Source organism: Chrysochloris asiatica, unplaced genomic scaffold (assembly GCF_000296735.1).
Source record: "Chrysochloris asiatica unplaced genomic scaffold, ChrAsi1.0 scaffold00030, whole genome shotgun sequence".
Taxonomy (NCBI): Eukaryota; Metazoa; Chordata; class Mammalia; order Afrosoricida; family Chrysochloridae; genus Chrysochloris; species Chrysochloris asiatica.
Genome location: NW_006408548.1, coordinates 6,526,710 through 6,540,690, shown reverse-complemented (window position 1 = coordinate 6,540,690; position 13,981 = coordinate 6,526,710). Strand labels below are relative to the sequence as shown.

Sequence of the window (13,981 nt, the reverse complement as noted above, 5' to 3'; positions counted from 1 at the left end):
AAAAGAGAAGTTGTGGGAACTCAGTGATGGATTCAAAGTCAAACAGTAACTGTCATAGTGCTATCAGACTGTGGAGTGACTGTGTTCTCAAAGATAGTCTCGAACATGGGCACACATACATGTCTATGTGCACACATACACCCTCACTCCAGATTCATTACCAAATAATCCCTCTTCCCACCCGCTGCCAAAAGGAAGAGGCATCACATCATTGATTTTGAAATCTGACAGCTCAACCTGACACTAGTCTGAACTGGAGGAGCAAAATCTTATTTGCTTTATTTATTTGTTTGCGATTCTTCATTCAAGATAAACCCCCAAATAAATTTCAAGTGTCCTTTAAGTACATTCCAGGTTATAAATCAAATACTTGCATTCTCATATTTCAGTAAGCATAAAAGTACATAGATCAACTATACATACATCTCCTTGCCAAATTCATGAACAGAGAAAGAGAGCAAATAAAGGAAACTAAGAGTCTAAGGACCAATGATAATTTGCCTGCACGATACCTGGCTATTAACCAGAATCAGCCACAACAATTAAAATAGTATAGTATTAGACCAAGGAAACAAGAATCCTTTCTAAATGTCAGAAAAGCATTTCCAAAATGAGGGAAGGGCGAGTCATGAACCTTAACTGTTAAAGAGTCAATGTTGGTAAGGTACAGAGAATAGATGAACTGTCCCCATTCATTTTTAATTTTTCAGTTAAGATGAAAAGCATGTTATAGTTGGAATTATTTTGTTTGGGCGTCCATGTCTAGCCTTGATTTTTAATTTTCTGAGAACAAATAAACATTTCTTTAAGTGAAGGAAGAGGAAGTAAAAAATATCCATAAACTTAATGGGACTATCTAGTTAGGCTGATCCAGTTCTGTGCAACAGTACCAAGTCAGAAAAACTCAAATATCATACTTTGGGGGTTGCTTTTTGTAACAATAGGAAAGTGGTTTCTAACTCAGTGAGAACATTGGCAACAATATCTTTCTCAACGCCAAGCAGTTTCCCCCTTGACCCCACCAAAAAATGTTAGTAGCATTCAAAGTGAGACTACCTCCAAACCTCACCATTAAATTTTCATGATGTCCAGCTCATTTTATGAGTTACTTACCATTTGAAACACTTTTCTATTTGCATTATGTGACAAAAATACAACATAAATCCCAAGGAAGATGTTAACTTCCTGAAATAAGTAATGAAGGGCTTGTTAAGCACGAGCATAGATAATACCCCCCCATTTCTCATCAATTCTCAGGTTTGATAAGAGCTAGGATATTTGTTTATAGCTTGGTGGTCTATAATGTTACAATGCAGCATGTTTAATGAGCATAACCATACAAAAACCAGCCGGAAGTTAAAACCAGGTATAGCCACTGTCTGCCCCCTTCCTCCCAATTAGTTTACAGCACAAATTCCCAGCCCCATGCCATGGAAGTCAGGCCCCCACAACATACCCTTTGCTGCTGCTCTCACCTCACTTCCCACCACTGCCTTTCACACTCCTGATTTCTTCAAATCACACTGCCCTCGCTTGAGTCTCTTGGTCTGCATGCTGTGATTCTTTTCAGGATCCAGTTCTTAAGAATTTTCCTCTGACTGATACCTACTTAATGCTCAAGATCCAACTCTAGTGTTTCCTCTTTCCTTTGGCACATTGGGGTAGGTATCCTTTCACTGCAGTGTTAAACTCCATTTCAGCACTTACTATCTTCCATGAGGGAGACCTCTGTTCGATTCCTGGCCAATGCATCTCATGCAAACCACCAACTATCTGTCCGTGGAGGTTTGCATGTTTCAGTGGAACTTTCAGACTGAAGTGGACTAGAAAGAACATCCTGGAGATCTATTTCCAAACATTAACCAGCAAAAACCCTACTGATGACTAGTATTCAATCCACAACCAGGCCTGGGGATAGTATAGGACCTGGCACTGTGCATGAGGTTGTCATGGGTCAAGGGCTGACTCGATGGTAACTACAAACAACCAGGCACTTACTGACTGCAACCTTATGATTATGTCTTTTCACTCATTTATTTCCCATATGAGCATAGGGACAAAAAAAATAATTTTGATATCTATATCTTCAAAGCATAGCACAATGAGCATGCAGCCAAGATTTGTCACTTGCTTGACTGGGAAAATTGTCCTTTACTTAAAAAGGGTTGAGTAGCATGACCTATAAAAGCTAGTATCACTGATTTCTCCACTGAGGACAGGAAGATGTTTCCAGGTCTGATTTTTTACTAGTCAGGGTTGTTGTTTTTGTTAAGTGCTGTCAAGTTGGAGCCGACTCATAGCGACCCTATATAGGGTTTACAGAGAATAACTGGTGGGTTTGAACTATCTACCTTGAGGTTAGGAGTCCTATGCTTATCCTCCAGTGCCACACCAGGAGTCAGGTTACGCAGCTGTATTTCTCTTGAAAGGGAAGATGAAAGTGTTAGGGGTTGCCTAACTTTGAGGGTGCCTCCTGTTTTGACTCTCATGCTACATATCTTAACCACACAACCCTCACTTTCAATGCAACATACTGAGATCAGGTTCTGTGGACTCACAAGTCTTTCTATTTTTTGGAAATCTGGATTAGAAAAAGGATTTTAACTGGCAAGGCCATGCAAGGAGAAGTTCAGATGAGATACATGATGTTCCTGGAGCCTGAGGCACCTCATCATTGTCAGTTCTCACCAGCTGTGTGTGGAGACACTTCCAAGCACAGTGTTCAATCCATCAAGGGAAGCACAGTGCTGGCATCTCTTCTATCTTATAAGCCCTTAGGGTAGAAGTTTCCAGACTTAGTGAGGGGGCAGGATAGAAGATCTCACACTCACCAAGGTTATCAAAATAGCCTTTGAAGAAATCATAGTTCTGATGAGGTGCTGTGGGTTAATGCATTGGACTGCAAAGTCAGTGGTTCAATCTCTTAAGTGCATAGTGCTTTAGCACATCTAATACTATATGTCTCGCAAACAGCACAATTATCTTAAATCTGTGTATGGGTGTCAAGAGTGTTCATTTGTTCAATGTATACAATAGTTTGGCATTTCTTTGTTATTATCTGTTTTAATACAAATAAACTTCTAGACCTACAAGAGGTCCTCGGCAAGGCCTGAGTAATAGAATTATTTATAGAATCAATATACAATTGGCATTTCATGGATGTCATTTTTTTTAAAAAAGAGCACACTTTACTTATTACTTACCAAATTAAGTTTTGCCCAGAATTCAGGTCCTTCTTCCATTTCTCTGAGGCTGGGTGGAATGTACCAAAAGCAAATATTGGCATATTCAGGCTGAGAATTAAGAAAATTTGAAGAGTATTAGTTCATCTAAGATCTATACAGGTTTGCTATGAGATGCAGCTGACTCAACAACACTTTAACAACAGCAAGATTTAAGCCTATACTTTTAAAACTTTCAGCTAGGTTCTTTAGGAGTTATCATGTATGTGATTTTGACAGCAAATTAGAATCTGATAGGATATTTTTGTTTGAGGCCACCTGACATTTATCACTTCTGAAAATAGCCTATTGGGGAATTTTCTTTTTCATTGTGTGCATCTAGACAGTGCTCTTCCCTCTATATAAGGAATGGGCAAAAAATCAGAAGAAAAGCACAATAAAATTTGGAGTTGACTCCACCCAATTTTATCCAAAAATTAGTGCCAGATAAGCACATGGCCTGGTTTCTCCCTCTTCCATCTAAACCTCGAGAGTGATTCCTTACACCACCATATGCTTCCAATAATTCTGTCTTTGTGTAAGTAAGGTAAAGGTGACTACACTTAACAAGTGCAAAATCCCAGAGTACCTATGATCTGGTGGTAGCAGGATATAGTTGGTGTTTATTAAGCAGTCCTCTTGTAGTTCGGCTCTATACTGCTTTGCAAAAAAAGGAAAAGAGCAGGACCTTTCCTCCTCACTCTCAAACATCAGTCAGGATGCTAATCAACTAGGGCACTTGTTCAAAAATGTGTATTCTCCATCCCTGTATTTAAGATGTCCAGAGATTGATAAAAAGCTTATCATAGGTAAGACCAAAAAAACTGATATTTTAAGAAGTAACTGATACAGACAGCAAGCATAAATTGCTACAGCCTGATCAACTGGACCTTTGCTTGTGGATGAAACTGCCCAAAATTCCAAATGAAAGGGAAGGATTCTTCATATCAAGGATAAAACCTGCCACCTCAGTACACTGGATTGATAGGGATGGGCAACTTAGACTGGGGGGTTATAAAGGAATGAAGTGACTGGCTTACAAGCTTTCATGAAGGTGCTTAGTATCAGAATGAGGGAGTAAGATAGAAACCCCACTGAATAGTTTTCCTCTTGTCCAGATGGGTCTGGTAATGAGGGGGATAAGATTTTATGATTCAGTTGTGAGTAATTGTTATCGGGTCTAATGGAAATTGTCACAACTATAAATGTAGAAGAGATGAAACTAAAAGGGGGTGAGCAGTTAATTTGTCATTTCGGAAACAGAGGACCCTAGGATCATCAAGAGGGAAGAGCATGAGAGGAGCGAGGGAACTTAACCAGGAATGTGATGACAATAAAGACAGTGTCAGAGGCGATAGCATAGAGAGGCAGAGCAGTAGAGGACTGCAGGCCCATGGACTGAGAAAGGCAGCGTGCCTGGGGGCAGGGTGCTGACTTGTAAAATGTGCCCTTTGGACATTTAAACAAATATATCTTTTCAAAGTGATATGTGTATGTTGAAAAAAAAAAGAGGTAAATACTGTTGCCTGATGGTACATGGAAGAGATTGCAATTATTGCAATGATTCACTGAATGTAAAACTGATGATCTGCCCTGTAAACCATCACTCACTCAATTCCCAATAAAACCTTTAAAAAAAAAAAAAAAGAAGACGAAGAAGTATCTGAGATTATGAGGGGGATTCTGAAGTGGTTAGTGCATGGTCTATGCTTGAAAAACTCTGATCTAAATAAAGTGACCACAGGCATGTCTATCAGACATGACTTGGCTAACCAAAACTAGAATGGATATTAGCCCAGCCACTGACACAAAGACAAGGAAACATTCTCTGCCACAAACCTTCTCCTCTCTGGGTAAATCCATGGGAGTCCCATAACAAAGGTGATCACAAGACTGGTACTCAGCAATGAGGTGACTTGGGACATTGTGTTGGGAACCCACAAATTAAACTCACAGAACTGCAGTCAGGACAAAGTATGGGTCACATTCACCCAATCACCACCCACGTCATTTGATGCTAGGCACAGACAGTATTTGGAAGGATTTTCATTTGTAGGTTATACCCAGTGTTATAATAGTTCTAAATAACCTTCAGTTTAGGAATAAACTTTCAAATTATTTCAGAAAGATAAATAGCTGTCTTCTCATATTTTAAAATCAAGACTGAGGCTATATAGAGCTCTGATTTCACTGGATTTTAAGTTACAAGTAAATGTCCAGAAACACTTCCAGCTCAACAAGGTAAGTTCTTGATGTGATCATCCTTTCACCTTTGAAATTTGTAACATGTTTATTGGATTTGACAAAATCACCTACACTTCTTCAAAATAGTTCAAAATAGAGTACAATGTAATGCAACTCACTTAAACAAATATAACCCATGAAAACACAATACTCTTTCACAAACTTGTTGTTGTTACATGCTATCAAGTTGGTTCCAACTCATGCTGACACTGCAAAGGGTTTCCAAGGAGCAACAGGTGGGTTTGAACTGTTGACTCTATGGCTCGCAGTCCAGTACTTATCCTACAGCACCAAACCAGAAGTCCTACTCAGTGTATAAAAATCTACTGAGTGCATACTTGGATTTCTGACTTGGTTTTGGTTTCTCTAGGGTAGAGAGGAGTCCCTGTGGCATAGTGGTTAAAACGTTCAGTTGCTAACTATAAAATTCAAACCCACCAGTGGCTCCATAGGAGATCTGTGGCAGTCAGCTTCCATAAAGACTACAGCGTGGGAAACCTTAGAGAGCAGTTTTATTCTGTCCTATAGGGATGCCGCATGGAGTCCTGGTGTGGTGCTGTGGGCTAATGCCTTAGACTGCAAAGACATTCAAACTGCAAGGTTGGTGGTTCAAGCTCAGCTGCTCCTTGGAAACTCTATACAGGGTTGTTATGGGTCAGAATGGACTCAATGGCACTTAACAACAACAACAACATAGGGATGCTTCATACAGTAAGCACTGGGCTTGGAACCACAAAAGCTGCAGTTTGATCCTGCCAGACACTACTTGGGAGAAAGATGAGGCTTTCTGCTCCCAAATTTAAAGCCTCAGAAACTCTATACAGGGTTGCTACAAGATGGAACTAACTCCACAGCACTCAACAACAACAACAAAACTGGGATGCTGGGAGCATGGTGGCTCTGAAAGATAAACACTAGCCTTCAAACTACCAAAATTGTGATTTGAATCAACCAGCTACTTCATGTAAGGAAAAAATGAAGCTTCATGCTCTCCCAAAGGCTTACAGCCTCAGAAACCCTACGAGGTCAACAATGAGTTGGAACTGACTGGACAGCTCTAACAACGCACTAACAACCACAGCAAGCAGAAGAAAGGGTGGGATTGGAGATGAGAGACAATAAAATTACAAACGAAATAAATGGTGCCTGGGGGGAAAAATGTTTGGTATAAAGACACCAATTCCTGGCATCTAGGGGCAAGTGATTGGTATATTTTTCTTCTACTTTAATCAATCATAGTTACTTTATCTGAAAAGATGGTTTACATTAAATTATCAAAAATTTAAAGTCTAGTACAGACCCAACTGCCATGAATTGATTCCAACTTGTAATGACCCTATGTTGTTGTTGTTGACAAGTGCCATTGAGTAACTTTCGACACATAAACATCCTGTAAAGGGTTTCCGAGGAGCGACGGGTGAGTTTAAACTGTCGACCTTGCCTTCCAGTGCTTACCCTACAGCACCACGCCAGGATTCCCCTAGATGCCAGGAATTGATATCTTTATATCAAATATTTCCCCCCAGGCACTATTTATGTTATTTATCAATTTATTATCTCTCATCTCCAACCCCACCCCTTCTTGGTGTCCTGCAATAAGAAGGCTGGATTCTAAATCTCTCTCCCTAGTCTTCTGGTCAAATTTTACACTGTGTCAGCAGAGGGCGCTGGAGGAACACTGGAAAAGTACGGGTGTCACTTCCTGGTTCCATATGCTCATCTCCTGAGTCTCCTGCAGAGTCCATGGATCTTTGCAACAGTGCTGGGTGACCTGCAGCAAGTGGCCCCCCTGGCAACCTCTCCCTTTTCAGGTGGTCTCACAGTAGAAAGCCAGAAGATGAGGTCCTCAAAAGGTTTCACGAGGGAGTTCTGCCAGCTAGACAACTTCCTAGGGATACTTCTCTGGTACCCTCCACTGGGGAGTTTGCATTGAGCAGCTTGCCTGGCACCACTGTGAGGAAAGCTGCCTGCCACACTTGAATTTCCAGAAAGTCCCAAGAGTGCAACTCTTCAGTGAGCTTTCCCACTTTCTCCAGAGATCTGCATCTAAGTCCTGGGAAGGGGTAGGGTCCTCCTGGGGTGCTCTATCACAGGTCCAGGGGTGGTGGCTGTTACCTATACCTGCTATTCCTGCAATTTTTTAACCATCTCTTTCTCTCTTACAAGGCAGTCCTCTATTCCTCTAATCCCCTACTATTCTCTGTTTTCCTGCTTCAAATTACTGTGTAACTTTTATATCCTGTTTGGATTCTGACAGATATATTATTAAAGTAGTTATTTCTTCTTATTTCCTATCAACATTGGGAAATCTATTATAATAGTTTTATTCGGCTTTTATAAGCTTCATATTTTATAAGTGAGGAACTCGTTCTTTTGGGTAACCTTTTAAATTTATTTCCTTTAGTAAGTTTCTATTTAGATACTTTATAAGTGACATATCCATGATCCTTTTTGCCCAAACACTATCTTTTAAAATGACGTGACTTCAGTACTGTGACATTTGAAAACGTGTGAAATTCTTCTGACACTTCATTTTGTTGGAAGAAAGTTGATGCTCAATTTGGTGGAATCCCTTCACTGTAATCATTTGTAAAACTGTCTAAAGACTTGAAAAGGCAGCCTTTTGAATGTTCACAAAGAACATGTTTGAGTTTTCCCTGTCTCTGTACTGCTGCAGGTTGTATTTTACATAGAGTTTCAAGAGGCTTCAAAGCATTCATGAGTAATTGCAGAATAGAGCCATTCACATTGCCACTTAATTCTAATTCTCTACATATATGAAATACGTCCTGACATCTTGGTGTCTTAACACATTTAGTCTATTTTCCCTAAACGCCATTCCTATTGGGAAGGTATAAAAAAGAATCTAAGTATCTAAAACAGACAGATGATACTTAAGGATAAAAAGCAACCTGTAACAATAAAAGCAATGTCATAATATTTAAGAATTCACAGGTAAGTAGTGAAGTGCCACGAAAGAAAAGTTGGGTGTAGTTTCTCCTAGTTTTCAAATAGGAAAAAATAGATATATTCTGAGAATGAAAGCAGGCACTTTGATTTCAATTTCAGGAAGGATTATAATGCAACTGATAGAGACCATTTTAAAAAGAAAGAAATTCTCTCCAAAAGGTGAAAGCTTGCATTCTTTAAAACTGATTCATGACAAAAGAAATTTATATCATTTGTTTGTAGTGTAATCAGATTATAATAATAGTAATTTAAATGGTAGTGTTGTACAGTTTTTTAAACTGATTGTAGTTTGGGTGACAATTTACAGAACAAATCAGTTTCCCACTAAACAGTTCATACATGGCATTTTGTTTCATGATATTGATTTCAATCCCCACATGTAACAACACTTATCCCACTTCTTACTTGTTTCCTATTTTTATTTCTCCTTATTTCCTGTCTTTTCCCTTAGATCTAGAGTGTTTGCTTGTTCTAAGAAGTGCCCACCACCCGGGTGTTCCCCTTAGAGAACTGCCTACTGTTTGGCTGGAATTTGAGCCACAGGGGTGAGTGTGAGTTAATTCCAGACTTGAACGGTGCTCAAATGCCATAGCTTCAGAGCTTCTACCAGTCCCTAACTGACCTGTGAGCCTGGTCTTCTTTATGATTTTCAGTTTCGTTCCACATTTTCTCCCACTTTATTTAGGACCTTCTAATGTGATTCCTTTCAGAGCAGTTGGAATGCGAGCCGGGTCATGGTCTCCAGGCCATGGAGGTTGGGGTTCATGTGATTCTTTCGTCCTATGGGATAATTGTTTCCTTGTGTCTTTGATTTTCTTCATTTGTCTTTGCTCCGTATAGGGAAAGACCAATAGTTGTACCATAGATGGCCACTTACAAGCCTTTATGATCCCATTTGCTACTCACTAAAATAGGACATGAAAGATTTTCTTTATGGACTATGTTGTGCCAGCTGACTTTCATACCCACTAAAGACTAAGATACTGAGACCCTAAACCCAGTGACTCACTCTCTCTAGGTGTTTGGTTATGGCCAAGAAATTTTCATTACTATGCCCCTTGTATACTGCTTTTGTTAAGTGCTGTTGAGTTGATTCCAGCATTGGGTTTCTGAGAGCAGCTGGTGGGTTTGAACCACCACCTTGTGGTTCAAATTGACCTTATGGTCCAATGTATACCCTACAACACCACACTAGGACGCCTGTATTTATCAATTTATTATATCTCATCTCCAACCCCACCCTTTCTATTACATTCATGGACATATTTGCAGCAAACATAAATACATATGTAGACAAATTCTCTGCCAAATCTATATATAATAGTATGTGTAGTGTCATTCTCCTTCTAACACTGTTCAGCGTACTTATCTATGCTTCCATTGTGTTATGCACTTTAGTATAAATGCGGACTCTAGTACACAGATACAAGCAATCAATCCTGTAAGTATAGAATGGGGAGAAGCTGGAAGGGCAGATTTTAATTGACTTCAAGCTCACTGTTTTCAAATATATGTTTCTGTTGTTGTTAAGTGCTGTTGAGTCAATTCCAGCCCATAGCGACCCTATATAGGGTTTCCAAGAAGCAGCTGGTGAGTTTGAACCACCAATCTTGCAGTTCAAATGACTTGCAGTCTGACGCATTATCCCACAACGTCACACCAGGACTCCAAAAATAAGATAAGACTATTGAAAATGCTCAAAAGCAGCACCAGGTAGTAGGAAAAGCTTGGACTTTGACGTTATATTGATGAAACTCAACTCCATTAAGTCTTTATTTGGACAACTGTCAAATGTTTCTAAGCCTCAGCATCTTAGTCTATGATGTCTGAAATGATATTATCTGCCTCACAGGTTGGTTGGTTGGTTTTCTTTCTGAGTAAAGAGATAATGCGTTTCAAATTACTATCCGTGGCATACAGTGGGTATAAATTTACAACCTATAAGTTGAGTGACTGTTATTTGGGGCTATATTAGTAGAGAGAGTTGTCCTTCTCAAGTGGTAATTAACCCAAAGCTAAATCCTGTGCTGTCTAGTTGATTCTGACTTGTAGCAAGCCTATAAAACAGAGTAGAACTTCCCATAGGGTTTCCAAGACTATAAATCTTTCCAGAGGAAGGCTGTCACATCTTCTCCCACAGGCTATTAGTGGGCTTGAATCATCGAACTTTAGGTTAACTGAAGAGAACTTAGCCACTGTTCCAACAGGGCTTCGAAGGAATGATTACCCCCATTAAAATCTATATTATTTTGAGATATGTCATTATAGAAATTTCTGAGTGTCATATTTGTAAGGAATTAGCAAAAATGATAGTGTGTCCCAAGCAGGGAAATCAAAATTCCCAAGTTCCTTTGCAGAATTTTCCCTGTTCTAGATTTTTCTATGAGTCAGAACTGACTCGATGGCACTTAACAACAACAGGCTTATTGTCTGGGGAGCACTATGTCTCTGTAGGGTAAGCACTGGACTGCTAACTACAAGGTCAACAGTTGAAGTCTGCCTACTGTTCTGAGGGAAAAATATGAGATATTCTATTCTTCCAAGGATTTATAGCCTCATCAATTCAATAGAGGGGCAGTTCTACTTTGTCCTATAAAAGGTCCTATGAATTGGAGTCAATAGGTTTTTATATACTTGCTCTAGTGACTTAGATACTAGCAGTGGAGCTGGGTACAGACACTCAAAGAGGATTGGAGTAAGTATTACAAAAGAAGTAACTTCTTATAACCCAAAAAATATGTCTGACAACAGGAAGAGTTCATATGTAGAAGCAAGTGTGCTTAGGGGAATTGAAAGTACTTGGAATGAATAGAGGACAGGGTGTACTGAAGAGAGGTGAAGCTGGAAATAGAGATGGGAGCCATTTCAAAAAGGGCTTCCTCATATGCCAAGCTTGGAAGTTTGAGATTCATCACAGAGGTAATTTGGAGCTACTGAACAGTTTGAATCTAGGAAACAGATTCCAGTGTAGAAAGATCACTCCTACTGTAGTGTAGAGAATGGACTGGAAGGTCCAAGACTGGAGGCAGGAGACAGTGTTAATCTGAGATGGGAGGCTGAACAAAGGCAGTAGCTTTGAGGGAATACTAAACACCCAAAGTACATTTCAAAAAAGGAAAGGTACACAGGACAACATTCAATTTTTTCTTGGATACATTATAGTTTCAATGACCAGAAGAAGAATGGAGAAAGAAGCTGCACCTCAGCTCTGAAACTTTTAAATTTGAAGGACCTGTGGGAGGTAAGGTGAAAATTCAAAGATATACCTATATACAAAGGACTAAAGTTTAGGTGACAAGTCAAGGATGGAAATACACATTTAGATTATTGATGGCCAAATTCTGTATGTGAATAAACCATTTCAGGGAGAGCACAAAGACAAAATAAAGGGCCAAAGATAGAAGAGGAGTAGAGACCTAGAGGGATACCACGATACGTAGCCCTTCTCAAAGATACTGCGAGAAAGAAACCACCAAATGCGTAGGTGAAAAATCAGAAGACAAAGTCAAAGAACACAGGATAGAAAATTTCAAGAATGAGGGAGTGGATAACAGCATCAAATGCTTCAGAAATCCAATAAGATGAAGATTAAACAATGTACACTGAATTTAGCATCAGAAGGTTATCATAATCTAGTAACACTATATAGTAAAGTAACTATGGAAGATCAATTACAATGAGTTTGACACACTTAATAGTAGTAATAGTATTAGTAATAGTAATAGTTCAATAACTATTAGTGTATGAATAATTAAAACTACCTAGAAGAGAAATGAGCTTATGAATTCTCTGACACAGGAAGTATTTAACAGAAGCTGATTGCCTATCATGAATGTAAAAAGAAATCTCCTGCATTGCAGGAAGTTTGACTACATGTCCTTGAAGAATTTTTAAAACTCTAAATGTCTCTGAAACCTAAATAATTCTTCTTAATGTAGAACTTGGGGAGAGAAAAACAAAAAAGTTGAATAATCAGGACACTCCCAAGAGACTGAAATAAAATATGTGAATGATAGTATAAGAATGAATATACCTCTAGGAAAACATCTATTAGATCTTAGATACAAAACAGAGAAATAGAGAGATGATTTTCAGGGGTCTATGAATAATGCAGAATTCATTTGAAACGATAACTTTCAATCATCTTCAAGAAGATATGCATTATCCTTGCTCCTTTCAGGAAAAGATATTCAGGTACTAGGTACTCTGTTTTGTGGTGTTCATTTACTGTTTTCAATGTTCCACTTACACATGTGTATATGTGTTTGTATACACGTATGTATGAATGATGATAAGTCAAAAGGTACTGCTACAAAATCATAGAAAGCTTTATTAAACAAAATATCCAAATAGAAGCTATTATTTCTCCACATAGCCTCCATCTAAGTCTGTACTTCTGAAGCAGTGTTTCTATTTCTCCAACCCTTCCCCGAAGAATTCTGTGCTCTTCAATTCAGCCTACATGGAATCATATTCCTGTTCAATGTTCTTTGAGTTTGAGGAACAAAAAGATGTCTGAAGGGTAAGATGAGACATGTAGGGTGGATAGGATAAGGTTTTCCAATGAAATTCTGGTAAGACAAACCTTGCTACCCTTTGTATGAGTAGGTGTATTGTCATGATGGAAAACAATTCCTTGGTGCAATTTTCCTGGCCATTTTCTCATCAGTGTAGTTTTCAATTATATTTAAAACTCTTCCTAATAAATCCTGTGATCATCTTATGTTCTTTGAGAAAAATTATCAAGATGATCCTTTTGGAATCTTAAAAAACAGTTGCCATAAACTTCTGAGCTGACGTATCTGCCTTGAATTTCATTAGCCAGCAGATCCCCTCAGAAGCCACTGTTTTGATTGGACCTTGCTCTCTGGATCATATTGGTAAGTCCAGACTGGTCCCTGATTATGTTTTATTTCATAAAAGCATCTTCTTTAGCTTATATCTTGTTAAAAGACTGCTAGAAAGATCGCTAGCTAGAGCTAGCTTATCTTTGAACACGTGTGGAACTCATCCATTCAAAAACTTGCTGAGGCCAAGATATTTGCTTAAAACTGAAAATGCCAAACCATGTGAGATCCCAGCTTCAGTAGCTGCTACATCCATACCAATACTGCAATCTTTATCCACCAGTTTTTAGACTTTGATAACAGTTTCTTCAATTGTTCAGGCTGATGATCTTCTCTCTTGGCTCACCTTTGAGGTCTACCTACCCTACCTTCATTAGAAACTTGATTCGTCTAAAAATTGTTTTATCAGGGGAAGCATTCTTGTAAACTTGTTGCAAAGTTTCAACGGTGTCATTGTGACTTCTGGTGACAGTTCAAACCCACCAACAGCATGCAGGAGAAAGATGAAGAAACTTCCATAAAGATTTATAATCTCTAAAATGCTAAAATGCTAAGGAGCAGTTCTACTCTGTGCTTGCTGTACAGTCATTATGAGTTAGAATAGATGATAGTGAGTTATATTCGAGCCCAACTCTAAACCACTACACTACCAGGACTATATATGTATATATATAGAGAGAGAGCTATAATGTCAAAATA

General features: G+C 38.9%; 1 protein-coding gene across 1 annotated transcript in view; it reads right to left on the bottom strand.

Moving 5' to 3' along the window:
• The window catches only part of GADL1 (glutamate decarboxylase-like 1), a 247,673-nt gene that overhangs the window by 116,853 nt on the left and 116,839 nt on the right, over positions 1-13,981 (bottom strand). The window contains exon 13 of the mRNA XM_006851594.1: positions 3,204-3,293. Within this exon, the coding sequence (XP_006851656.1) occupies positions 3,204-3,293 (90 nt within the window). The remainder of the gene's footprint in view (positions 1-3,203; positions 3,294-13,981) is intronic.